Source organism: Budorcas taxicolor, chromosome 3 (assembly GCF_023091745.1).
Source record: "Budorcas taxicolor isolate Tak-1 chromosome 3, Takin1.1, whole genome shotgun sequence".
NCBI classification, from domain to species: Eukaryota; Metazoa; Chordata; class Mammalia; order Artiodactyla; family Bovidae; genus Budorcas; species Budorcas taxicolor.
Window position 1 is genome coordinate 8,181,665 of NC_068912.1, and position 26,802 is coordinate 8,208,466.

General features: G+C 37.0%; 1 protein-coding gene across 1 annotated transcript in view; it reads right to left on the reverse strand.

Annotated features, from left to right (window-relative positions):
- Nucleotides 1-26,802, reverse strand: part of ATF6 (activating transcription factor 6) — a 239,137-nt gene that overhangs the window by 190,823 nt on the left and 21,512 nt on the right. The window contains exons 3-8 of the mRNA XM_052637230.1: nucleotides 26,515-26,591; nucleotides 22,711-22,798; nucleotides 20,650-20,750; nucleotides 13,521-13,650; nucleotides 12,709-12,912; nucleotides 5,839-6,059 (exon numbers count right to left, since the gene is read on the reverse strand). Of these exons, the coding sequence (XP_052493190.1) occupies nucleotides 5,839-6,059; nucleotides 12,709-12,912; nucleotides 13,521-13,650; nucleotides 20,650-20,750; nucleotides 22,711-22,798; nucleotides 26,515-26,591 (821 nt within the window). The remainder of the gene's footprint in view (nucleotides 1-5,838; nucleotides 6,060-12,708; nucleotides 12,913-13,520; nucleotides 13,651-20,649; nucleotides 20,751-22,710; nucleotides 22,799-26,514; nucleotides 26,592-26,802) is intronic.

Below are 26,802 nucleotides of genomic sequence, written 5' to 3' on the forward strand. Positions count from 1 at the left end.
TTCACTATTTATCTTCTTAGGTCTAAGGTAGTCACACAATTCAAGGTTATTCAGCTCACACTTTGACCTAACAGAGTATCTATTTGTGGGTTTACAGTCAAAATATGCATCTTAAATGTTCAGTAGTTGCACTTTTTTTTTCTGAAATAGAACACAGACACTCTCCATCTTTCTAAGTTTCTCCACACTACTTTGCATTGTAAACAGATTGTTTCAGATTCATATTTTTCTTGGAAGCTACTCCTTCAGGGGGTACCCTGTGAGTCCTGCTATTACACATGCTCCTGGGTATGACAAAAATACAAAGCCCTGACCACTCTTTACCCAGGCCATTTCTCAGGGTTGACCTTGAGAGATGAGGTAACATCTCCCTCTGGACAATGATGAGGCTTGCTTACTGCTTGCTGTAAATGTAGTCAATTCCCAACTTCAGCATTCCGCCACTGCAGTAAAGGAACACTGTGTGTACAGCATCAGCTGGGCCAGTATCACATCACCCCCATGCTGACAATACTAACAATACCTGAATTCTTGAACTTAACTATGTAACACTGTCCCCACAGAAAGAAACACAAAGTTTCAATTTGGGATGTATGCCAGGGGAATCCCCTCCACACCATTCTCACACCCAAGGCCACTGGAAAGGATCCCCCAGCACCCGCCTTCTCATGATGGCTCTGGTGACCCAGGACAGGGACTCCCAAAGGGAAGGGGCTGGGATGGAAGGAGTCAAGGTCACTAAGTAAAGAACAAGACAGAGGGTCCAAAGTAATAAGGGGTTTGAAAGACGCTCAGTGGAGCAAATGGACTGAGAGGAAGACCTGCGGCCTCCTGTCAGTATACCCTGTACCCCTTCATCAGCCTCCCATCTGATGTTATTTCAAGTTCTGACCTTGTTTCTGATCATTTTCTTTCCATTGTATCCACCAACTGATTCCTATTATGGGTTTTTGCTCCACCTTGACCCACTTGCGACATTTACTATAGAATTTCACCACTCTTTTTTCTGCTCTGTTGTCCCAGTAACCAAAACAATGTTGCAGCTCCATAGCCTTAAAACTAGGGCCATAATGTCTTGTGAACTTTATGGAATTATAATGGGTAAGCGGAAGTATTCAATGCAGATTTAAACAAATTGCTGTTTCCAAGCCCTTGGTTTGATGTTTGGCAACATTCAATAGCACCTTAAAGAAAGATAAGCATATTCTCCCATGAAGGCATCTTTGTAGTTCCAAGACTACCATTTACTAAGAAACTGCTTAAGAGAATTTCTACACTGAAATGAGAGACCATGTTCATTTTTTCCATCAGGATCTGAGCCAAAAACCAACCATATTTCTTGAAGACTTAGGTGAGGTTTCCAAGAGTTAAACAGAACAGATTTACCAGCAAAAGGCAGGAAGAGTGAGATTATAATTTGAACCAGGCAAACTGTTTCATAACAAAAAATGTGGCACTTAATGTAGTTTGCAGAATATGGTATGTTAAAAATGCTACTTTATGGCAGGGGCAGACCTCTGGAGAGTGAAACCAGCCAAATGAAAAGAACAAAAAAGGTAGAAAAAAAGAAGCCATGTCAGCAATACAAAGCCACAAAAAACTGATACACTTTTTTTTTGGTACCGAATTACAACTTTTCCACCACATTTTGTGGTTTAAAAACACATAAAAAAATGCTTGCTGAAAAAGTTTTCATTTTGGCCATTTTGAATCGGGGTTATACTAACTCAAATTTATCCTAATTTAATAGGACTTGAGTCTAACAAACACACACACTGTTGAGGTTACAGGAGACTACATATGTGAGCAGATCAAAGTTTTCTGCAGCTCCTTCTGGAACAGATTTATCCTGGGTTCCTGAATGGCTTGGCCAGCTGATAGAGGACAGACTGATGTTTCTTTACTTGAAATAAACATTAAGTCAAAACCTCTAACAGAAAACTCATACTGAAAAGGTTTGGCTCACTCCCTGATGTGCCAGTCAAGGAAAAGCAAACACAAAAATCTCAATGCAGGTTGATTAGAAAATGTCTTCTAATCATCTTTATGTCTCTTGCACCAGACATAAAGTACTTGAATCTTTCTTGTATAACACTGTCAATTCTGAATTTTGAAAAATAATAAGAATGCTAGTCAATAATTATTGCTTTTAAAAAAGCTAATACTTGTTGGTTCTATACTTTCTCATCTCACACATCCCCCAGTTCTTCAATGTTGACTGCATTATACACCAAATTTACAAAGCACTCAAAGAGTTTAAAACCAAAACAGACACAGTCTTTCATGTCAAAGAACTTCTAAAGGATGTCTGGCTAATAGACTGACAAATAATTAGTTGCAATGTTTATAAAGATTACAGAATGTGTGTCAGTGACATACAATGATGACTTGACTGCCAACATTAAGATGCTCATTATTCAGATATTAAGCCTAGAAGAAAAACAATGATCTCTTCTTGTTTTTAAATAGAATTATTGCATCAAAGACTCTTAGAAGAAATTTTTCTATAACTTGGGCTTCCCTTGTAGCTCAGCTGGTAGAGAATCGGCCTGCAATGCAGGAGACCCCTGTTTGATTCCTGGGTTGGGAAGATTCACTGAAGAAGAAATAGGCTACCCACTCAAGTATTCTTTGGCTTCCTTCATGGCTTAGCTGGTAAAGAATCTGCCTGCAATGTGGGAGACCAGGGTTTGATCCTTAGGTTGGGAAGATAAGGGAACAGCTGGCTACCCACTCCAGTATTCTGGCCTGGAGAATTCCATGGAGTGTACATCCATGGGATCGCAAAGAGTAGGACAGACGGCGACTTTGACTTCTACTTTCTGTAACTTACCTGCACCTGTTCTAGATGAATCCTCTGGAATAACCCAGAACAGTTATCCTATTTTCCAAATGACAACCTTCATTTTCTAGAAGATGGCTCTACAGTCTTCTTTTCTTCAGTTGACTGAATCATACCAACCTTTAAACCATTCTTCTCCCCATGACATGGTTTCTAGACCATCTCCCCATCCTAGCTACGTTCCTCTGGACCATCCCATGATTGAATGTTATAACTCAATGAATGTAGACTAAAATATGCTAAGATTTTTTAACATTGAAAACAGTGTGTGCCAAGACATGAAGGAGGAACAGTAGTGTTACATAAAAATAGATATATAGTACAGGATTAAGCTTGACTATTATGTTAGTTTATTTTGAGTACTAAAAAAAGTAAGCACCCAGTGCTATAGCATAATAGATACTAACGCATAGTATGTGTTTCAACTGAAGATGAAATGGTGTGAAGCTGAGATTTGCTTTAAAACACTCTATGTGGAGGTGATGAGCACAGAACAGAGGAAACATGATTAGCAAAAAAAATGTTGGTACTCACTGAGGTATGATTGGTAATCAAAAAATATATAGATGTCATATACATCAGTATTTTTAAAATTTCTAATTAGCCATTACCTTTTTCACGTCTAAAATATTTCAAAATACATATTTTTAATGTCTAAACAAATTACCTTTGAATATTTTCTATTGCAAGTTTTATTTGTATTATAGAAAAAATATTCAAATTTACAATTTAAAAAGTATTAAAAGAAAAATTTAAGCAATCATTTTCAAAATCCTTGTTCAGAATAGAAATTATTTTAAGCATCTTTTCTGATCACAACAGTATGAAACTAGAAATCAACCACAGCAAGAAAAACGGGAAAAGAATGAACACATGGAGACTAAACAACAAGCCACTAAACAAACAATGGGTCAACAATGAAACCAAAGAGGAAATCAGAAAATACTTCAAGACAAGAGAAAATGAAAACACAGCTTTCTAAAATCTATGGGATGTAACAAGAACAGTTCTAAAAGGGAAGTTCATAGCCATACAGGCCTTCCTCAAGAAAGAAGAAAAATCTCAAATAATCTAACCTGACACCTAAAAGAATTAGGAAAAAAAGAACAGACAAAACCCAAAGTCAGCAAAATGAAGGAGATAATAAAATCAGAGAGGAAATAAATAAAATAAAGATCCAAAAACAACAGAAAAGATCAATAAAACAAGAGCTGGTCTTCTGAAAAGATAAACCATAAGCCTCTCACCACACCCACCTAGAGGAAAGCAAAGAGAACCCAGTAAGAAATCAAAGAGGAGAAATAACAACTGGTACCACAGAAACACAAAAAAATCATAGGAGGAAACTATGAACAGTTATATGCCAAAAAACTGGACCACCTAGAATTACCCAAGTTTCTAGAAACATACGGCCTGCCGAAACTTAATCAAGAAGAAACATAATTTGAACAGACCAATCACCAGAAATGAAACAGAATTTCCCTGTGAACATCATTCTCCTGTGAAAAACTGTTTAATTGAAAAGCTGGATGTATGATTTTTAGTTGAAAATATCATGAAATATTTTTTAGATTTTTGTTATCATTGTTCATTTATTGTAGAAAACTTCTCAAACACCAAAAGGAAAGAAAGACTACACACACACCCTCAGTGAGTACCAACATTTTTTTGCTAATCATGTTTCCTCTGTTCTGTGCTCATCACCTCCACATAGAGTATTTTAAAACAAATCTCAGCTTCACATCATTTCATCTGCATTTGAAACACATACTATGCATTAGTGTCTATTATACCACAGCACTGTGTGCTTACCTTTTTCAGTACTCAAACGTAGCAGTCGAGCTCACTCCTGTACCGTATGTCTATTCTCATACAACACTACCGTTCCTCCTTCATGTATTGGCACACACCGTTTTCAATACCTATATAAACTGTGGGAATTACTCTAGAATTTCGATGTTCTACTCCAGTAGATAATATTCTTTTGTTATGGGTCTTTACAATATTGGAGATTACTGATGGAGATTACTTGGCTGTGTTTATGCAACAGTAGAGCAATTCTACAATGAAATGGCTACTGAAATGCTAGTTAATAAATTCTAGTAGACAGATCTGTCAATAGTAGGATATACAATGTTACATAACTCACAGGATTTTAAAAATACTTTGCAATACCTAAAGAAAAGGTAATATCCACTTCTATTTTTAAAAAAAGGTATAGGGTTTGTTTTGCTTTCCCAGTCATGATTTTAGAGAATCCACTTTCAGACTAATTACTTGATGTTAACTTTCATTGAACTTCAGGCCCATAATGTTCAATTACTGTTTAACATATAACATAAGGTATTTTGTATCACTTTTAAAGAAAGCAAGAGTTAGCTGGCAAGTACTATAACTGGTTTTAGGCTGTGAGAGATCTTAGGAAACTTTCTGTGATTTATAAATTACAAAAAGTCCCTACAACAGAAAATCTGAAGGTTTGCAAAGATGGGAAAAAACTAAATAATCATTAAGAAACAGAATTCCTAAGAGTAGCAAGTCATCATTATGCAGTGGTGAGAACTCTTCAGTAAGTTAAGAGAGGAGCTAAATATAAACTCTGACCAAAAAGAAGTCTACAGACTTATCTGGGGTGTTGCCAAAAACATTTCAATCAGGAAACATGAAAGAATCCTGTAAAATACTAGTATTTTATGATTGAGTTGGGGGTGACAGTCTGAAGTATTGCGATGAAAAGGTTCAAAAGAAGGAATTAAAGAAGAGGAAGGTATGCATACCTCTCTTAGTCAAACCACTTTGGATTTTTTAAAACCTTTTCACTTAGATTCTAACAAACTAAGCCTTACACTAATTTTCCACCAGAGACTGGATGTGCAATTTCAGCACATTTGACACAATATAACAAACTTTAAAAAACAAAAATAGTTTTTGTTGTTGTTGTTGTTCTCATTTTCAAAATCAGGCATTTAAAAAAAGCATTCAACTTCAAAACTTACATCGGAACCCACATTTTTCATCGTACTTTGTAGGACAGGTTTAGTCACAGAAAGTTTCCCATTTGCTGGGCCGTTTGCCACAGGGGCTGGTACCACATTCACCACGTGATTAGGGAGCTGCGCGGTTCCCCCAGCAACAGCAAGGACTGGTTGAGGAGAGGGCAGAACTCCAGGTGCCTGGAGCTGAACCACGGTAGGCTGAGAGAGCACCACGGTCTGACCTGCAGTAGAGAAAAAAGAAAAGGAATCAGAAGGTGCGTAACTGCTGTGGCAGGGGCAAACTGTTTCGCATTTAGGTCTCTTCTGCAGATACAATAGGTAAAACCACCTGAAATGATTTGAAACCACCAACTGAACCACAATCAAGAGCAGCACACATACGTGCTGATGTTCTCAATTAAAATGTGTTTTAATAGACTGTATGTCTATTCTCATATCACACTGCTGTTCCACTATATCCACTACTGTGGATATTACCTTTTCTTTAGGTGTTGCAAAGTATTTTTAAAATCCTGTGAGTTATGTAACATTGTATATCATACTACTGACAGATCTGTCTACTAGAATTTATTAACTAGCATTTCAGTAGCCATTTCATTGTAGAATTGCTCTACTGTTGCATAAACACAGCCAAGTAATCTCCATCAGTAACCTCCAATATTGTAAAGACCCATAACAAAAGAATATTATCTACTGGAGTAGAACATCAAAATTCTACAGTAATTCCCACAGTTTATCTAGGTATTGATGTTCTCTACTAAAATATGTTTTAAATTCATTCTATTTGAAGTTATGATTAACAATGTATTTCCACACTTTTTTTCAACTAACAAATATTAAATCTGCTAAGTTATACATAGATTTCCCTAAGTATTAACTTCTGAAACTTTTTAGTGCTAGAAGTATTTATCATATTACAAAGAACAAACCTTGTATACTGAGCACAGAATCATATATTTTAAGTTAATTGGATTTAGAAATACATACAACACCAAAAATATATGACAGAGATTCAGTAAGTCAATACTTGGAATAACCTGAGTCTACAAATATCAAAAATGTTAAAACCACTTGGGATAAATTCTTAGCTAACACGGGAAACATAGATCTGTAATTTAACATAACCTGCAGATAATGTTGATTCCCCTACCCACCAAAACAGTCTACAAGTCTTTTCTTAATCTTCACATTTAACCATATTTTAAAATTATGCTAATCTGAGAATTAGTATCATAACCTAAAGAAGGCTCAAACAACTCCCAATACTGGTCTAGTAAAACTTTTACTTGTCTGCTGAGTGTTTGCTTTCAGACCTGGCCAATTTTATAAGGTGTTGAAAGCCTCACCTAACATCCACAGCTGCCTGAGCCTATCCAGCAAAATAAAGGTATTAAAGTAACTGGCAACTAAAATTTCCCATTGTATATTTATACTCTTCTTGAAGGAAAAAAAATACTATGCTTTCAGACAGTGTAACATGACCCATGTAAAATTCAGCTCAGTATTTCAAAGGATCAAGGAAAACTAAAAATCAAAATAATGCTTCAACACCTGTTTATTATGAACATGTCTTAGCTTAAAAAAAAAAAAATCACTTCTACAAAATCAGTCTTTCTGTCTCAAAAAGCCTTGAAAAGCATACTTATACTAGAATTAATAGTATTTTATCCCTAAAAAGTAAGTAAATTAGTAAGAAAGACCTAAAAGTAATTTCACAGATTTATCATATACACAATTTAGTATAAATGATCACTAAGTAGTCTTATCTTCTAATTTTCCCTTGGAATAATTTACTTTATGAAATAAAAACATATAAAAATGGAAATAACTCATAAGCAAATATAAATTTGCTCTAGCCAAATATTCAAATAAAAATAATTAATAGAGAATTCCCTGGTGGTTCAGTGGTTAGGACTCTGCACTTTCACTTCCAAGGACATAGGTTCAGTCCCTGGTCAGAGAACTAAGATCCTGCAGGCAATGTTGCAAAACCAAAAATAATAATAATAATAATAATAAATAGCATATCACCAAATGTTTTTTAAATAACACTTTCTGATCTATTACAGTTAGTCTGGTACTATGAAAGACATACTCATGTATGTCAAGAATGTAAAACTCAGACTAAAGGTGCCCAGCCTGAATTTAAGGACCTTTCTTTAATATCAAAAACATTATGGTCACCCAAGATGATCACAGTTGTCCTTTCAGTTTCTGTAGATTGAGAAAATATGTGATGAGAAAAGTTTAGTAAGAATTTAGTAGTGATTTGAAATGAATCTGGAATTTATTATCATAAGTATAACCACAAAATTTTTAAAAATCAGTGTAAAGATATACGAAGCAAATTATTTATCCAGTCAACAGAAAATATGGATTTGCAGATACCCTACAAAAAAGCCAAAAGCTACTGCCACTCCAACCACCCATACCCCAGGATCCACAGTCTACCGGTTGAGAACCACTGATTTAAAGCAATACTTTGAAAAGAGCATTATCAGAAGCAGCGTTCCACATCTTCTGAGTTTAAAAATTATGATAAAGTGAAAGTGAAGTCGCTCAGTCGTGTCCAACTCTTTGCTATCCCATGGACTATAGTCTACCAGGCTTCTCTGTCCATGGGATTTTCCAGGCAAGAGTACTGGAGTGGGTTGCCATTTCCTTCTCCAGAGGATCCTCCTGACCCAGGGATCAAACCCAGGTCTCCTGCATTGCAGGCAGACATTTTACCCTCTGAGCCACCCCTCAAAACTAAAATGTTCAGTGAGTTTAGGGGATTACTCCAAAGATCAGAGGAGGTGGTAACCATAAAGAGTGAAATCATTTCAAAAAAAACAATCCTACTTTAAGCATCAGTTACAGATTTAAAGCATTGGCAGATAACACATGCAGATGGTTTTGTACTATTTTTTAAAATTGATTCAAAAAATAATCCAAGTCTGTAGTGTTCATTGTCTGGTTATCACCATCTCCTTGCTAACAGAACTGTAGCATGGAGCAAGGGAGATGAAGCAATATCAAGGCAAGATCTGCATACTAAATGTGGCTCCAAGTCCTTCCAGGCCATTGATGTCTCTTTTTTTTCAAAAATGCTCATCCAGCCCTTTCATCCCAGAGTGCCCAACTAACCTCAAATTATTTAATATCTAAATCAATGATCCTCTAAATAGTCTCAGCAAGTTTGGGTTCAAGAAAAAATGGGGAGAAGCAACTACATTTCTATCACAGTGTGTTCACGGTGGCTTGCTGAATCTGACATGGTAGATGCTCACCAGATCACAAAACGCACGGCAAAGAACTGTTTCAGGGCTTAAATAGTTAGCAGCTGAACACAAGTTACTACTGTTCCTCATGTGGAAACAGTTAAAAAGGGCATACCAAAACACTGTTTATCCATTTCAGCATGCTCAAAATCCTCTTTGGCATTACACACAAATCCCCCTGCATGGACCACGGCTGGTTACAATGCTGGATACGTCTGACTATGGATGACTCACTGATTGTGATAGTCAGTGTCTTCCTTCTCAATTATCTTCAGAGATTTCAAACTTTGTATCAAACATTTATTGAATGTCTTCTTTGTCTGAAATAGTATGGCTGTGTGACTGAGGAAATAATTTCTCTGTGTATTAATTTTCTCATCTATAAAAGGAAGATGGTAATAATAGCACCTATCCTCACAGAGCTGATGTGAGGATTAAATAAGATGACACAGTTAAGCACTTAGAATGGTATCTGGCACTTGATCTTTTATGTATAATAACTTTCATAAGGGTATTTCATGTATAATTAATTCATTAGTTCTCATAGTTACTATTATTTAACTATTGATATAATTTTCCAATTAGATAGTCAATTCTTGAGATCCAGGACCACTTGTCTGCATTCTTTCAGAGGCAATAGAACATAATGATTAATTACACAGACTCTGAGCCAGACCATCTGGGCTCAAGTTCTGACTGTGCCTCTATTAATAGAACGACTGGGGACAAGTTATTCTACCTCTATCCTCCATTTCAGTGATTTGAACCACTATCTACCCAAAAAGCCCAAGAGAGGATACTTTCCCTTTTTCCGTCCTCCATTCCCATCACCTAACTGCCAACCCCTGTGATTCTACACTTTCTAACATCTCCACTGTCTATCCGGGATCTTTACTGATATTCCAAGTTTCAACATCTCTCACCTGCACTATCATAAGAATCTTCATGAATGTCTAGGACACAGATGTAGAAGTCGGCAGAAGTTATTTAAGGCAGGCTGAACAGCATGTCAAGAAACTAGAAAAAGCAAGAAAATGTAACGGACAATAGCCAACTTAGTTGAACCAAAGATTTATAGAAAAGAGAGTTATTATTATAAGGTAAAGTGAGAAAACTAAACTGGAGACAAACCATGATGGGTTTCACCTTCCAAGCCAGACAATTTGAACTTAATCCTATAAGAATTACTTTACTTCTTTTTTGCAGGACTTGCCTGGTAGTCCAGTGGTTAAGACTCTGCACTTCCAATGCAGGGGCAAGAGTTTGATCCCTGAGTGGGGAGCAAAGATCTCGCATGCTGCACAGTGTAGCCAAAAAAAGAAATTACTTCTTTTTTAATAACAAATATTTACTTCTGATACTTAGATTGATTAACTGTAAAATGCCTTTCCTATATTTCTCTTCTTCTCTCCTCATTATCAAATAAATGGAAGACTGGAAGTTATACATTTAAATCTGTTATGTTATTACAAGATTACCTCTCCAGATTACACTATAAAAATAGTAACAAGGCCTGTATTAGCATATGCTCCCCCAAAATAAATACTGTTTTCAGATAATGGGAAAGCACTGAAGTTCTGAATAGTGTATGATTCAAGCCTCTGAAACTGATGAACTGCTCAGAGAAGTTTCTCTTATCGCTATAGGTAAGATTTTCTATCATTCAAACATAACCAATGGTTTACTAAGAGCAAATTCTTAGGAACACCTCTTGCTTTACATACTGATCATATTAATGTCAAACTTTTACTTTTTATGTATATGTTTTAATAGCTTATGGAAACTATAATAAAGCTCTTCACACATTTAAATTCTTAGCCTTTGGGACGATGTACACTTTTGAGATCCTGATGAAAGTTTCGGAGACTATCCCTAGAAAAATCCACAAATAATATACACTAAATCTTGCATTTTATTTCAAGGAGTTCATGACATCCATTCACAGGTCACAAGGATACCCATTAGACAGGAGTGTTATTTTTCATATGAAAAAGACTGTATTTTGACCCTGTCCTCAGAGGGCAGGTATTTCAGGTTTGTTTGGTTGGGGTTTTCTGGAAGGGCTTGGTGAATTTTCACGGATCCATCCAGTCTCTCACCTAGTTCTTTTTATCAATGCCATACTGTCTGTGACCATGGAATAGAGCAAAGTTAACAGAGTACCTGCAAATCAAATTTATGACCTTGCCCTCATTAAAACCATGCTTCAAAGAAATGAGCTAAAAATCTATAACTGAAAATATAGTTATAAACGTAACATTGGTATTTATTTATAACCCATACCCCATTGATACCTAGTCTTACTTGGTGCCAATAGATAAATCCACGGAAACAAGGCTGCACAAGTTTCGCTTTAGCCATGTGTACACACATCAGTATAGGCACAATGATGAATAATCTTCCCAAGAGAGCTCTGTGTGCAGATGAACCCTGTATGTTCAGTCAGTTCAGCCACTCAGTCATTTGTCTGACTCTCTGTGACCCCATGGACTATACATGCCAGGCCGCCCTGTCCATCACCAACTCCCAGAGGTTGCTCAAACTCATGTGCATCGAGTCGGTGATGCCATCCAACCATCTCATCCTCTGTCTTCCCCTTCTCCTCCTGCCCTCAATCCTTCCCAGTGTCAGGGTCTTTTCCAACGAGTCAGTTCTTCTCATCAGGTGGCCAAAGTACTGGAACTTCAGCTTCAGCATGAGTCCTTCCAATGAATATTCAGGACTGATTTCCTTTAGGATGGACTGATTGGATCTCTTTGCAGTCAAGGGAAGGGACACTAAAGAATCTTCTCCAACCTCACAGTACAAAAGCATCAATTCTTTGGCACTCAGCTTTCTTTATGGTCCAACTCTCACATCCATACATCACTACTGGAAAAACCATAGCTTTGGCTAGATAGACCTTTTTGGCAAAGTAATGTCTCTGCTTTTTAATATGCTGTCTAGGTTGGTCATATATGTGACAAATATATACATATTCCTATAAGTGAACAGTACCAAATCCTCAGACTTGAACTTTCAAGACAGACCTCAACTTCTAATAGAATCAACTACACGAGGCCATCTAGTGGACAAAATATAGAAACACACATTCTTAATGGCTTAAAAGTCAGAGGTTCAGGTATTTAATGCCCCGTACAAGCTCATGTTTGTTAAACGATGCTTCCTACTACTCGGAGATTAAAGAGTCTGATTCTATTGTCAAAACACACCTATTAGACCTGAAATGAACCATCGTATTTTAAATACTAACCTCTCCTTAAAAACAAAAAAAAATTCATAGACACAAAAATCTCAGAATACAATAGCATCAAGAAAATTTTCCAGATTTTCTTCTTCACAAAATCACAAGCCTTAGAGACTGGTGTTTTCACTAAAACTGTGAGAAAAGAGAAGTATCAGATATAATTGATCTGGATAGCTACCTCCCTTGTTAGGACAGGAACCACGTATCACTCATCTCTATAACCTCCTCAGAGCCAAGGACATTCTTGACACACACCCAGCATGTGCTCAGAAATTATACCCTGCATTAAAACAAATCATATAACACATGCCTCAGTGTCCTCCAATTAAACATAGAGAGCATCAGATTCCATTCAGGTACCTTTAGTGGGTGCAGGATGTATACTGATAATTGGTTGCTGCTTTGCCAATGGCATAAGTGTTGGTAGTGTCTGAATAATGATGGTTTTTGCTGGAACGCTGGGGTTTGTTTGAGTCTTGGGTGCTGCTGGAAGTAATAAAGGCTTGGGCTGAATTGAAGGTTTCGAATTTATTTGAATTTTTTTCTTTGGAGTCAGTCCATTTTCTGGAGAAAAACCAAACAAACCACAAATATAATTTAAGTGCAATTAAGCAAATCCTAGAAAGCAGATTCTATTATACACCTTTCTCTACACATTATCTTAACCTCTGACTACCCTTAACTGAAGTTTAAGCATAGCTTAATGTACTGAAAAACAGAATTTTATCTTAGTGGACTGAAGAAGACTCCTCAATCTGAGGTTTTCCTTTCTGACCAAGCTACAGCTTTGCTAAGGGGACACAGGAACCAATAAAGAAACACAGCTAAAATCACTGAATAAAGCATTGAGGTGAATGAGGTTAACAAATGTCACAGGCAAATAGGCCTCACATTTAACTTCTTTAGATGAAACTTTGAAATTTCTCCTGAAGATGGGGCCCTAAATCTATTTTAGAGCATCATTCACCTTTAAAGACAGAGACAACCAAAGAAGATCATTTTTTCCCTTTCCTCTTCATATTAACGTTCACAACAAAGGATATAGGTCCACTAGTTTAAAAACAGCAAGCTAGCTTAATAAACATACACTTAATGCAACATTTTCTTTTAAGATATGGAGCTTACACTCAGTCTACAATAGAAATAATAGAAGTTAGCAGATGGAGTAATACCAGTTTTGCTCTTAGGACCAATGATGGGCTTGTCTTCCTTCAGTGGCTCTGCTGAGGAGGGGTTATTAGAGCTTTCACCATATAAGGAAAGAGGAGACATCTGAGAAGTAGAAGACAAATCCAACTCCTCCTGCAGTAAAATAAAACACAAATAAATTCATGCAGAAGAATAGTATCCTTGAGCAGAAAATGGCTTAGAAAGAGATGCAAGATCCATGTACAAACAGAAACACTTCAAGATAATTTCAAGTCAAAGGTGTGATATATTACAACTATATCTATACAGTAAGCACTAAGAGAGGATGGGTAAATCAATATTATCCATCAATACTAAAGTAAAAATAACTAAAAATGAAGTATGTCTATTTAACCCTCTTATATTAAAGATACGATCACTGATTCGATCTGCTTCTACATTTTCTCCCACAAACTTTATATTTTACTTGATTCCTAGCCATACAAACATTTAATATCATTACAGAATTACAGTTAAAATGCTAATATCTTCCCCCACTATCTCTTATTCAGACTTACAGGAATTTCAAAAGCAAATAATTCTTTCTATTTTCATCCTTTTCTATTTATTAACACTACCTTTGTCCCTAATGTTTGAAAGAAAAACCCTGAAAGGAGCAGGGCTATTTCATTTAATGGGTAAATAAATAATGCAGAGATATACAAATATTAATATTTTCCAAAGTTCAATATTCAGTGGATCTGTCTCATTTTGCTAAAATACAGAAACTTAACATAGGATATGGAGAAGGCAATGGCACCCCACTCCAGTACTCTTGCCTGGAAAACCCCATGGATGGAGAAGCCTGGTGGGCTGCAATCCATGGGGTCGCTAAGAGTCGGACATGACTGAGCGACTTCACTTTCACTTTTCACTTTCCTGCATTGGAGAAGGAAATGGCAACCCACTCCAGTGTTCTTGCCTGGAGAATCCCAGGGACAGGGGAGCCTCGTGGGCTGCCGTCTATGGGGTCGCACAGAGTTGGACACGACTGAAGCGACTTAGCAGCAGCAGCAGCAGCAACATAAGATAAAGTTGCATTTCAGTTCCAAGAGAGAAAGATGTTATGTATAATAAATAAATAGGCATATACATTTACATACATACATCATATCATCTTCAAAAGAATCTAAAAGATCACTGAAAGAAGAGTTAAAAGAATACTTGTTTGCTCTTAGCATGATGTAGGCCCCCTTAAGTCAAAAATCCAGAAGCCATAAAGAAAAAAACAGATTTGAATAATAATTATTTTATAATAAAAAAAACAGGCCATAAACAAAGTTAAAAGATATATATTGAGAGAAAATATTTGCCTAAAATGAACAAAGGACAGGAGTCATCATTTCACTGAAAAGGAAATGCAAATGGTAGCCAAAGGCAAATTTAAAAGAAAATCTTTTTTTTTTTAATCATCAGATACGAAAAGTCAAAATAACCTGAAAAAGCATGTGGCAGAAATAGTCACTCTCAGTCATGCTGGTGAGGATGAGAACTGTTTCATTCATTCATCCCTAACACCTATCATCATGTAGCCAAAACCCAGGACTGCATGAACCTTACAGTGTATTGAATAACAATACATTTGGGGGTGGGGAAACAGTAAGAGATAATATAGGAGGAAATGATTATCTTTATGGCCTTAGATGCTTAAAAGGCATTTAATAAAACTCTGAGAAGATTCTTCGTAAAAGTCCTAGAAAATAAGAACTGGAAGGATGATTTAACACTTTGAAAAAAAAAAAGCATGGTATAATTGAATAGCCAAGGTCATACTTAATGGTAAAATACTAATACTTTGCCATTAAAGTTGGGACAAGAAAGAAATAATTGCTTTTTCTGTAATTCTAGAAAACATAATTATAGCAGAAACTAAAATAAAAGGAACAAATATTAAAATAGAAGAGACAGAAGTGCTTTTGTTTTGCAAGATGATATGCTGTCTAAACACATTTAAGAACCAACAAAAAAATTTTCACTATAAAAATGTACTAATAATCACTTAGAAAATATAATAAAAATAGTTTATTCATAATAGTAACGCAATTACAATATACCTAGGAATTAATTTCCTAAAGAATGTACAAGATCTATAGGAAGAAAATGATAAAGCTTAACTGAGAGAAAACCTTAGTAACAGAGAAACATATAATATAATATTCTTTAACAAGATGATTACAAAGGCAATACAACTGGAAAACTGGTTCATTTATACAGTGAAAATTAAACCTAGATTTGTCCTTAGTACTCCATGTTAAGGTCACCTCTTAGCCTACAAGGGGACAACTATGACAATGTTCATTGTGATGCAGGTGAAGTGTTATGCAGTTACATTCAACAAACTGATGCAGACAGAGCAATATGAACAGATCTTAAAAACACTGTGCTAATTTTTTACAGTAAGAAATAAAGAGATCTGATATAATACCATTTACATAAGTTTAAAACACATACACAAAACTGAAATCAGTGAGAAAAAAATGAACTTTAATAAATGGTACTGGAATAGTCCTTCTGATAGTCTTCGAGGAAAACAAAAAACTTGGATTTGTATCTTACATCATAAACCAGGATAACTCCAAATGGATCAGAGATTTGAAAATTAAAAATAAAACCTGAGGAAATATATATATTAACAAGTCACTTAGAAACTACTACTTCCTGAATAATTTGATCCTAAAGCCACTAGATGGGGCAGTGCAAGAAAAGCACTGATGCAGAGAGGCAGCCTGCGGGAGTGTCAGAGTCCAAGGGGAGGAAGTAGCGGCAGGCAGCCAAGCCCAGGGAGTCAGAGTAAGGTAATGATTGTATCCATATTGCATCAGCCTGAGGTAGGGTGTCAAAGCCCAGAACACGGGAGTCAATGTGAAGGGACCTGCACCGGCAAAATCCAGGACCACATAAGAATCAGAATAAACAAAATAATGAACTATAATCTATTGACTATGCCAAACCCTTTGAGTGTGTGGATCACAATCAACTGTGGAAAATTCTGAAAGAGACGGGATTACCAAAGCACCTGACCTGCCTCTTGAGAAATCTGTATGCAGGTCAGGAAGCAACAGTTAGAACTGGACATGGAACAACAGACTGGTTCCAAATAGGAAAAGGAGTGCATCAAGGCTGTATATTGTCACCCTGCTTATTTAACTTCTATGCAGAGCACATCATGAGAAACGCTGGGCTGGAAGAAGCACAAGCTGGAAACAAGATTGCCGGGAAAAATATCACTAACCTCAGATATGCAGATGACACCACCCTTATGGCAGAAAGGGAAGAGGCACTAAAAAGCCTCTTGATGAAAGTGAAAGTGGAGAGTGAAAACATTGGCTTAAAGTTCAATATTCAGAAAACTAAGATCCTGGCATCTGGTCCAATCACTTCATGGCAAATAGATGGGGAAACAGTGGAAACAGTGACTTATTTTTCTGGGCTCCAAAATCACTGCAGATGGTAATTGCAGCCATGAAATTAGAAGACGCTTACTCCTTGGAAAGAAAGTTTTGACCAACCTAGACAGCATATTAAAAAGCAGAGACATTACTTTGCCAATAAAGGTCCGTCTAGTCAAGGCTATGGTTTTTCCAGTGGTCATGTATGGATGTGAGAGTTGGACTATAAGGAAGGCTGAGCACAGAAGAACTGATGCCTTTGAACTGTGGTGTTGGAGAAGACTCTTGAGAGTCCCTTGGACTACAAGGAGATCCAACCAGTCCATCCTAAAGGAGATCAGTCCTGGGTGTTCATTGGAAGGACTGATGTTGAAGCTGAAACTCCAATACTTTGGCCACCTGACATGAAGAGCTGACTCATTGGAAACGACCCTGATGCTGGGAAAGATTGAGGGCAGGAGGTGAAGGGGACAACAGAGGATGAGGTAGGTGGATGGCATCACCGACTCAATGGACATGGGTTTGGGTGAACTCTGGGAGTTGGTTGGACAGGAAGGCCTAGCGTGCTGAGGTTCATGGGGTTGCAAAAAGTCAGACACAACTGAGTAACTGAACTGAACTGAACTGAATCTGTTGAATCAACTAGGAAACCGTGAGTCAATACTAATATAAACAAAGAAATGAATAAATTTAAAGTCTGATGAGAAACAGGATATTTTTACATAAAGTACCTTCTCATAAAATACCCATTTATGGCAAAGGGAGATGGGCAACTTCACAGTAGAATAGCCTGAAAGATACCACCTTAATCAAATGAACAAAGTAAACCTCATCAGCAACAGGACAAATGAAAACAGTATGGAACAGCATGAAAAGTAAATGAGACAGACACAGTATCACTTCTGTGATAGTCCCGCCACAAAATCTGAATCTCACCCTGAAGAAACATCAGCCAAACCCAACCAAAGGACATTCTATAGAATAACTAGTCTTTAATCTCCAAAAGTGACAAGTCATGAAAGTCAAGGAAGAATGAACTATTTCAACTGAAGGAGATTAAAGAGACAGGACAACCAAATGCAATGTATGATTCTCAACTAGCTCTCCTTTTGCTCTCTACGGGGTATCTCTGGAACAACTGGCACAATCTAAATGAGAGCTGAAGATAGATGACAGTAAGGTATAAACATTTATTTCCTGATTTTAATAGCTGTATTATGACTAGAAGACACAGCTTTACTTGTAGGAAGTAGACATTGGAGTATCTGGGGGTGACAAGGCATCAGGTTGGCAACTTACTCTCAAATGATTCAGGGGGGAAAAGTTCTTTGTAATGTACTCATAACATTTCTGCAAGTTTGAGGTTTTTCCAAACTCTCCCTCTCTCTCATCTGTCCGTCTATTTATCTATCTACATATCTATCTATATGTGTGTATATATATATATACACACACACATCTATCTATCTATATATATATATACACAGATATATACACACGTGCAAGAAGACAAGAATAAAAATAGTATAACTTCTGAGCATTTAAAACCCTCCTTTGAGTAACAACAACAACAAAAGCAATAAAAGATTGGTCATTCAGCTGTGGAGAAAAGTATCCCTAGAGAAAATAAACACCGGAAATAAAGCTTAAAGAAAGTGACAAATTAGAGAAGAAAACACTTGTAACTTATTTCACAACCTAAGCGCTAATAATTCTAATATGTAATAAAACACTTTAAAAATTGAAGGGAAAAAGACCAATACAATCCAATAGAAAAATGGACAAAAATTTGACAGTTCATAAAACGAAATGCAAATAGGCATTATACATATGAAATATACCAAAAGATGTCCAACCATACTTATGATAAAAGAATAGAAAACAAAACACGCTAACGGTATGTAGCAATAAAGGGAAAACTGGCCCTCTTACTTACTGCCTGGTCAGAATACACAACTGTACAACCCTTGGAGGGAAATTCGGCAATAAACAGTAACATTAAAAATCACCTTGATCTCAGCAATCTCTCTTTAGGAGTATATCCCCAAGATATCCTGGCAAAAATATGAAGTGTCCTATGTATATAGTTATTTATTACAACATTGTTTGAGTTCAGAAAAGACTGAAAACAACACATATGTCCATCAATACAGAAATCATTGAATAAAGTATGATATAACCACACAACAGAATACTATAAAGCCATAAAAAGGAATGGGAAAGAATCTATAACCTGAAACTGTAGTTACCTCCAGGATATATACCACTAAGTTAAATAAACAAAGTGAAGAACAGGGATGTAACATGCTACCTTCTTCCAAGGGAAGGGAAGAAAAAGGGCTCTTTCTGCTGGAAGGAAAAGCATGTACAGAAATGTAAAATGGTAGAAGCAGAGGTCTCACTGCCCGTGTTCACTGGTGGTGTTCCACACAGCTCCTGGCGCAGTTGTTGAAGGACTGGAGCACACAGGAGCTCTTGGAGTTAAAGCAAAGAGGAGTGAGAAGGTAGGAAGGAAGGACAGTGAGAAGCAAGACTGAAAGGTAAGCAGGGGCCGGGGCATGGAGGGCCTAATACACTAGCAATTTGGATTTTGTCCTTGTGACGGTTGGGAAGGTTTTAAGCAAAAAATTGACACCATCAAACCTGTGATTTGTAAAGACTTCTCTTTGAAGATTCCTCTGCTAAGAAAGGTCTGGGGAATTAGGAGGCAGAGAGACCAGTCAAAATTCTATTGCCTTACTCCAGAAGAGGTGATGATAGTCTGGCAGGGTGGAGAAGATGAATCCTAGAGATACTAAGTGGATAAAATCATCAGGATTTAGTAACTGACTACATGTAAATCACGCCAGAATGAAGACACCTCAATTTACATCAGATACAATATACTGAACCATTAATTTCAATTTTTCTTTTTTTCCTTTCTCCATTCCAAAAAATGCCTAAGTCCTTTGGTATTTTCTTTTCCTGCCCTCAAGAATTTTTTCCTAGATGAAGAGCAGAAGCATTTTTAAGGTTTTGTAAAAAACCTTACTAACTCATTCAAAAGATAGTGCTAGGCATTCCTGAGGAGAAGGCAATGGCACCCCACTCCAGTACTCTTGCCTGGAAAATCCCATGGACGGAGGAGCCTGGTGGGCTGCAGTCCATGGGGTCGCTAAGAGTCGGACACGACTGAGCGACTTCCCTTTCACTTTTCACTTTCATGCATTGGAGAAGGAAATGGCAACCCACTCCAGTGTTCTTGCCTGGAGAATCCCAGGGATGGGGGAGCCTGGTGGGCTTCCGTCTATGGGGTCGCACAGAGTCAGACACGACTGAAGCGACTTAGCAGCAGCAGCAGCAGCAGCAGCAGCAGGCATTCCTGAACTAAGGAGACCATCCTAGGTTTTATGGCTAAGGAGTCACACAGACAGACCATGTTCTCAAAGAACATACATCCTAACAGGGGGAAAGAGTGTAGCACGAAGAAAAGACAGTAAGCTCCATCAACAAAAAATACTGGACACTGTAAGTACAATGAAAGAATGAAATTATAAAGACAAGAACATGGAAGGATGGCAAAATCAAAGAGACTAACAACTCTCTAACTCCCTCAAGATCCTTCCTCAGGATTAAAAGAGATAAGAGTTATATTAGCACTTAATAAAAGTTAACTTCCTTCCCCATATACATATTTCCCAGATTCCACTATAACCAAAATCATTGTAAAAGACTAGTTACTTACAGGAACATGCTGAGTTGATGAGTAAGAGTCCACTGATTGAGGAGATGGGATTGAACAACTTGAGGAGGCTGGCGAAAGTGGCTGAGGTTCTGTCTTAATATCTTTAATTGGAAAAGGAGAAGCAAAAATTTTCCCACTGGACAGTATAAACTCAGAATAAATAAGAAAGAAGGTTAAATCTACTCTCAAAATTCAGATATAGAAGTTAAGGTCACCAAAATATATCATCAAGTGAAAATTCAAGATGCAGAAAATAGTATATCCAATATGCTTCCATCTGTGTAATAAATTTACATGTATGTTTATATGTGTATATATACATATAAATACATATGCGCATACTAATACTAATATCTGCACTAATACTCTTGAAAGATAAACTTAAGAAATTGGTCACAGTGCTTGTCTCTAGGAAGCAGAACTTGCTGGCTGAGGGACAAAAGCCAAAGGAGACATTTTTCTACTCTATAGACTTTATCTTTTGAATATTATGCCATATGCAAAAAATTATAGATTTTCCCAAAAAATAATTTTAAAACATAAGAAACAGGAAAGAATTTTTGTGGAAAGCATTTTTGACAATAAAATTACAATACAAAAATGTTCCTATCTTTTGAACTATTTTTTAAAATGCGTTGATCAACTTCAGCCCAAGCAGTGTTCCTCGGTGCCAAATTTCTAACAGGGTAGGAAGGAAGGAGAGAAGAATCTGTGCCAGACTGTGTTCTCCAAAGTTAGGAGCAAAATACCTACCATGTCTCATGATCTATACTGTGATCCTGCCACTTCCCCATCAAGATGTAGTGGCTATATTCTCTTCTATTTGAATCTAGGTGAGCCTATGACTTCCTGAACCAATAGAGTATGGGAATAATGATATGTGAATCCAAGTCTGGGTTACATTAGGTAGCTGAAAGACTCACATTTGAGCCCTTGAATCCTGATTACCACGAGACCACCAGGTTTTGAGGAAGCCAGGACATTTAGAAAGATGATGGGTAGCTCCCACACTGGCAGTTCATGTCTTCACATCATTTCAGATCAGGCATCAGACATGTGAGGGAAGAAGCCTCAAGGTAGTCCGAGCCCCTAGATGTCAGGCTACCCTAACCTCCAAACCTTCCCAGATGATGTCTGGACACCATGGAAGAGAGACAAGAAATTCCTGATGTATCCTGTCCAAATTCCTAACCCATAGATTCTGGGAGCCTAATAAAACAGTTGTTGTTTTAAGCCACTAAGTTTTAGAGAAGTTTGTTACACAATAGTAATGAGAACACTGACCTTGTGTAGTCCATATTCTATGAGGAAAGAAATGAATTGAGCAAGATATACTAATATATAAAATGAAGGGGAACAGGAATTGCAACAGAAAGGGAGGACTATAGCTTAGATGGGGGAATGTGCTGGTTAATTACCCACTGTTTCTCAGCTCCAGTTCACTTCCTATAGTCTGTGATGAAAATTAATACAAGTACCAGCTGGCTTCCTTTCAGGTCCTATCAATAGGAGATTCTAGAAAGATGCTTCTTCAGGTAGAATGGGGGAGAAGGGATTTTTTTTTCATCCTTCCATCAGCTTTATCCCAGAAGGGACAGTTTGCTTTAGGTTCTAGTTTTTTTCAGTACACCCAAAATCCAGTTCAGTGGGCCCCTTGCAGATACTGGCATCATCCAAGTAGTGTTTCCTCCTCAGAAGGGTATATGTGGGACAGCTACACTAAGGTCCTAGGTTCTGATAATCCCAAGTCTCTTCCCTTCGATTCACTAAATCCTATTTAATTCTCACATGGCTAATCTCTTATAGAATATTACATATAATTCAAAATCAATATTTCTGAATTATAAATTTTTCATTCATTATGTGACTCTGCCATAACTCTGAAATTCTTTATATCTATTTTGGCAAGAAATTTATGTATGCCTGGCCATACCAGAAGTAGAATGTAGTCCCTGGAATTTTTAACAAATAAAAGTAGCCCAATAACCCCACCTAATTTTGACTATTACCAAACCATAAAATAATCCATTTAAAGTTTTTATCAATGAAATACATCATTACCTGTACAGAAGTGATTGTTGACATCCCAAATGCCTGTCTCCCAAGGCATCAAATCCAAGTCAAAATCAAGATTATCAAAATTACTTTCCTGTAGATTTCAAATCAGCAAAAGAATATCAGATTAAAATATATACATCCAGAAATCAAACTAACAGAAACAACTTGCCAAAAATAACTATTACCCAAATTAGTAAAAATAATTTTCTAAGTTCATCAATTCATCTTGAGAATATATCTTAGATACCTTAGAGATAAACCAATTTAGTCACTTTAAGCACAGTAGTGATAACTAGGAAGGAGGTAATGGAGTCAACATTATCTGAAAGATTCAGTTGGTCTCATTCTTTTCAATGAAAAGAGACTATTACAAGAGTCACAAAATATTAACACAAAATATGTGTTTTGTCATAAAAGAGATACAGTATAATAAGTTTCCCCACTGTCACTAAAGAAAAAAAGTCAAAGCAAATGCCTATTTATCAAATCATCTCTATATGCAATGAAAAGAATACAGATGTATCCAAAAGGCATTCAGGAATCATAAAGAGACTAACTGAACCTTCAGATACACCAAATATTAAAATGGTTATGGGAGAGGGAAGAGATCCATAGGAGGACGGGCAATTTTATCTTTTTTACTGGTCCATAGTTTTCAAATTTCTAATTTTTTTTTAATCCTAGAAGATAAAACCAAGTTTCTCAAATAGGGATCAATAAACCTTTTAAAGGGGCTCTTAGCTTCCTGTCATTTAGGTGACAACTCTTTTAATATAAATATAAGTATATTCTGGGTCATAACCATTTTCTACCATATACATTAATAAAGAACTAACACATGATTTCAGAACCCTCATATCACTTGAGACAGTATCACTACTATTTTAAATGTCTGAAGTCACAGAGATAAGAACAAAAGGAAACAATATATAAACGGTACAACAAGTCAAAAGGTAGTCGGTATTAACTTAATGTGACAAATAATAAAACAGCAACAAAAAAGAAAGTAAACCTCAGGCAAAAAGGAAAGATTAATCTAGTAACTATTAACAGCCACTAGTAATAATTTCTAGAATATTATCCTTCCAAATGTCTATTATTTGGTTTATTTTTTACTGAGAATGTAACAGAAGAAGGGAAACTTTTCTTATCATACTGCCCTGAACTGAGAAAATATTAGTGCAAGTTACTTAAGAGAATGCATGAAAGTGCACACAGAAAAAAGAAAAAACTACTTAAATTATGAAAGAAACAACTTTTAAATCAATCTCCTTTGGTTTTTTCCTCATATTTGAATCTATACATAAAAAATTAAACAGCCTCATACTTTCAGCAATGAAAAATCTTTAAACTTTCGTAGTGCAAGTAAATTGAGCAATATTTGCCTGATTACTAGCAATCCTTTGTAACATGCTCAATAGTGGTGTGACCTACTTCAGGGATGCTTCATACTCAATCTTGAGCCAAAAAAGTCAAATACCTTTTACAGCATAAGAATTTTATCTGGTTGGAAACTTCACAGGCCCATTTTATTGTAAAGCAAAACATGCTGATACTTATATACTCTGCTTCTTCAACAACTTCCCAAAGGAAACTGTGCTGCCATGTAGAAGAATGATGGTTGTAAAACTAGAAAAGGCCCTCTAAGATGATTTAATCCAATCTCTTATTTTACACCAGAAAAACTAAGAAACTGAAAGACTGAATGACTTCTTTGAGGTAACAGAATGTTAGTTATAAAATCAGAATCATATTTCCCTGAATCTTTCAAATATAATACATTGTTTCTCAAAGACTAGGCTCTGGAGGTTATGAAAAACACATCAGTTGCTTAACCGACCAGTCGATGTTAAAAACCAACTTAATTATAGACAACATTATAAAGCATCTCATGGAGTAAATGAAACCATTAAAATCTTATGCATTTGGAGAAGGGATTAGCAACCCACTCCAGCATGGGCTTCCTTCGTAGCAGGAGACCCAGGTTCAATTCCTGGGCCGAGAAGATCCCCTGGAGAAGGAAATGGCAACTCACTCTGGTATTCTTGCCTGGAGAATCCCATGGACAGAGGAGCCTGGTAGGCTACAGTCCATGGGGTCACAAGAGTTGGACACAACTTAGCAACTAAACACCCCCACGACCTCCAGTATTCTTGCCTGGGAAATCCTATGGACAGAGGAGCCTGAGCAGGCTACAGTCCATGGGGTCGCAAAGAGCTGAACACAACTTACCAACTAATACTAACACTTTCACGCTTAGGATGGATTTTCTAGCTCCAAGTCACCCTTTGAGGAACTGCCTCACTTTGTACTACTTTGTGTAAACATAAAGACTATTGTTTAAGACAACAACAACAAAAAATCTCATGAATTGACTTTTAAAAACATGTGTTTCACTCTCTATTGATTCGTGGTAAAACAACTGCTAAATTATTCTTTGAGAAAGTCAAACTCACCAAGCAAGCTTTACTTTTAATAACAGCTTAAAAAATAAGTGACAAATATTCAACCTGATTGATGTGCATATAAAATCACTCTGTTCACTTGAACTACTTCCCAAGTCAAACAGCACCTCATCCATTAGAGAAGAAAACAAAATAAGAGCTCAGGCCAAACAGCTTCACATATACTAACCCAGAAAAGGAGAAAAGGAAAAAAAAATCTAAGCTACTTTTGAGGACTCAAAAGTGCTATAACAACTTTTATGCATACTTCCAACTACTCAAAGGCAAAAAGTAAGGACATTTCTAAGTTTCAGAGCTTTCAACACTAAGGATACTTAACTTTAAAAAAGGAAGTTGGCAAGTTCTCTTTTTTAAAAAAAAGTTTTATAATTTACTCCTTTTTTGGGTGGGGGTGCTGTGCTGCATCTTCGTTGCTTTTCTCTAGTTGTGGCGAGAGGGAGACATTCTCTAGTTGAAGCATGCAGACTCCTCACGGCAGTGGCTTCTCTTGTTTCAGAGCACGGGCTCTAGTGCCCACAGGCCTCAACAGTTGTGGCATGTGGGATCCACAGCTGCAGCTCCTGAGCTCTGGAGCACAGGCTCAGTAGATGTGGTGCTTGGGCTTAGTTGCTCCATGGTGCGTGGGATCTTCCCAGACCAGGGATCAAACCCGAGCCTTCTGCATTGGCAGGCAGATTCTCTACCACTGAGCCACCGGGGATGCCCGGTAAGTTCTCTTAACTAGATCCACGACTCACATATATCCCTGAACATCACATCATTTCCCTTTGCAGCAAAATATGTGTAAAAACCAAGATGTAGGGTGTTAAGTCGGAGAAGGCAGTGGCACCCAACTCCAGTACTCTTGCCTGGAAAATCTCATGGATGGAGGAGCCTGGTAGGCTGCAGTCCATGGGGTCGCTAAGAGTCAGGCACAACTGAGAGACTTCACTTTCGCTTTCCACTTTCATGAATTGGAGAAGGAAATGGCAACCCACTCCAGTATTCTGGCCTGGAGAATCCCAGGGACAGGGGAGCCTGGTGGGCTGCCGTCTATGGGGTCGCACGGAGTCGGACACGGCTGAAGCGACTTAGTAGCAGGAAGTTAAGTAACTTCTCCAAGGTTACCCACTCCTGGGGCCAAAGGCAGACTTAGAATACATGTCTTCTACATACCAAGACCAAAGCAATTTCTACAATTGTACATTCACTGACAACAAAATAGCAACTAACTTTCATTTTTAACCCTAAAAGTTATTTAAACTTAAATAACCAGCCTAAAGGTGTTATTCTGAAATCTTCTTGCAATAGTTAAAGATTAAATATCACATTTTTCAATATTTCTCCCCTAATAAATACTTACATAAGTTTCATTTGCTGCATCCAATTGCAGGTCATCAGTGTCTGTGAAATAGCCAAGTTCAGCAAACAGGGCAGAATCTTGAAACAAAAGAAAACAATACATATTTCCTGTTAATTCAGCATTTTGACTAGAGAATAAGTGCTGTGTCCTTGTGCCAACTCTATTAGAGTTTCTCATTAGTTATTCTAGCAGCAGCAGCAGTGTGAATAACAGCCGGTGCAAAGCTAATTTCTCACATATGTGTTATTTTCCATATACTTTTTATCTTGTGAACTAAACTATTATACC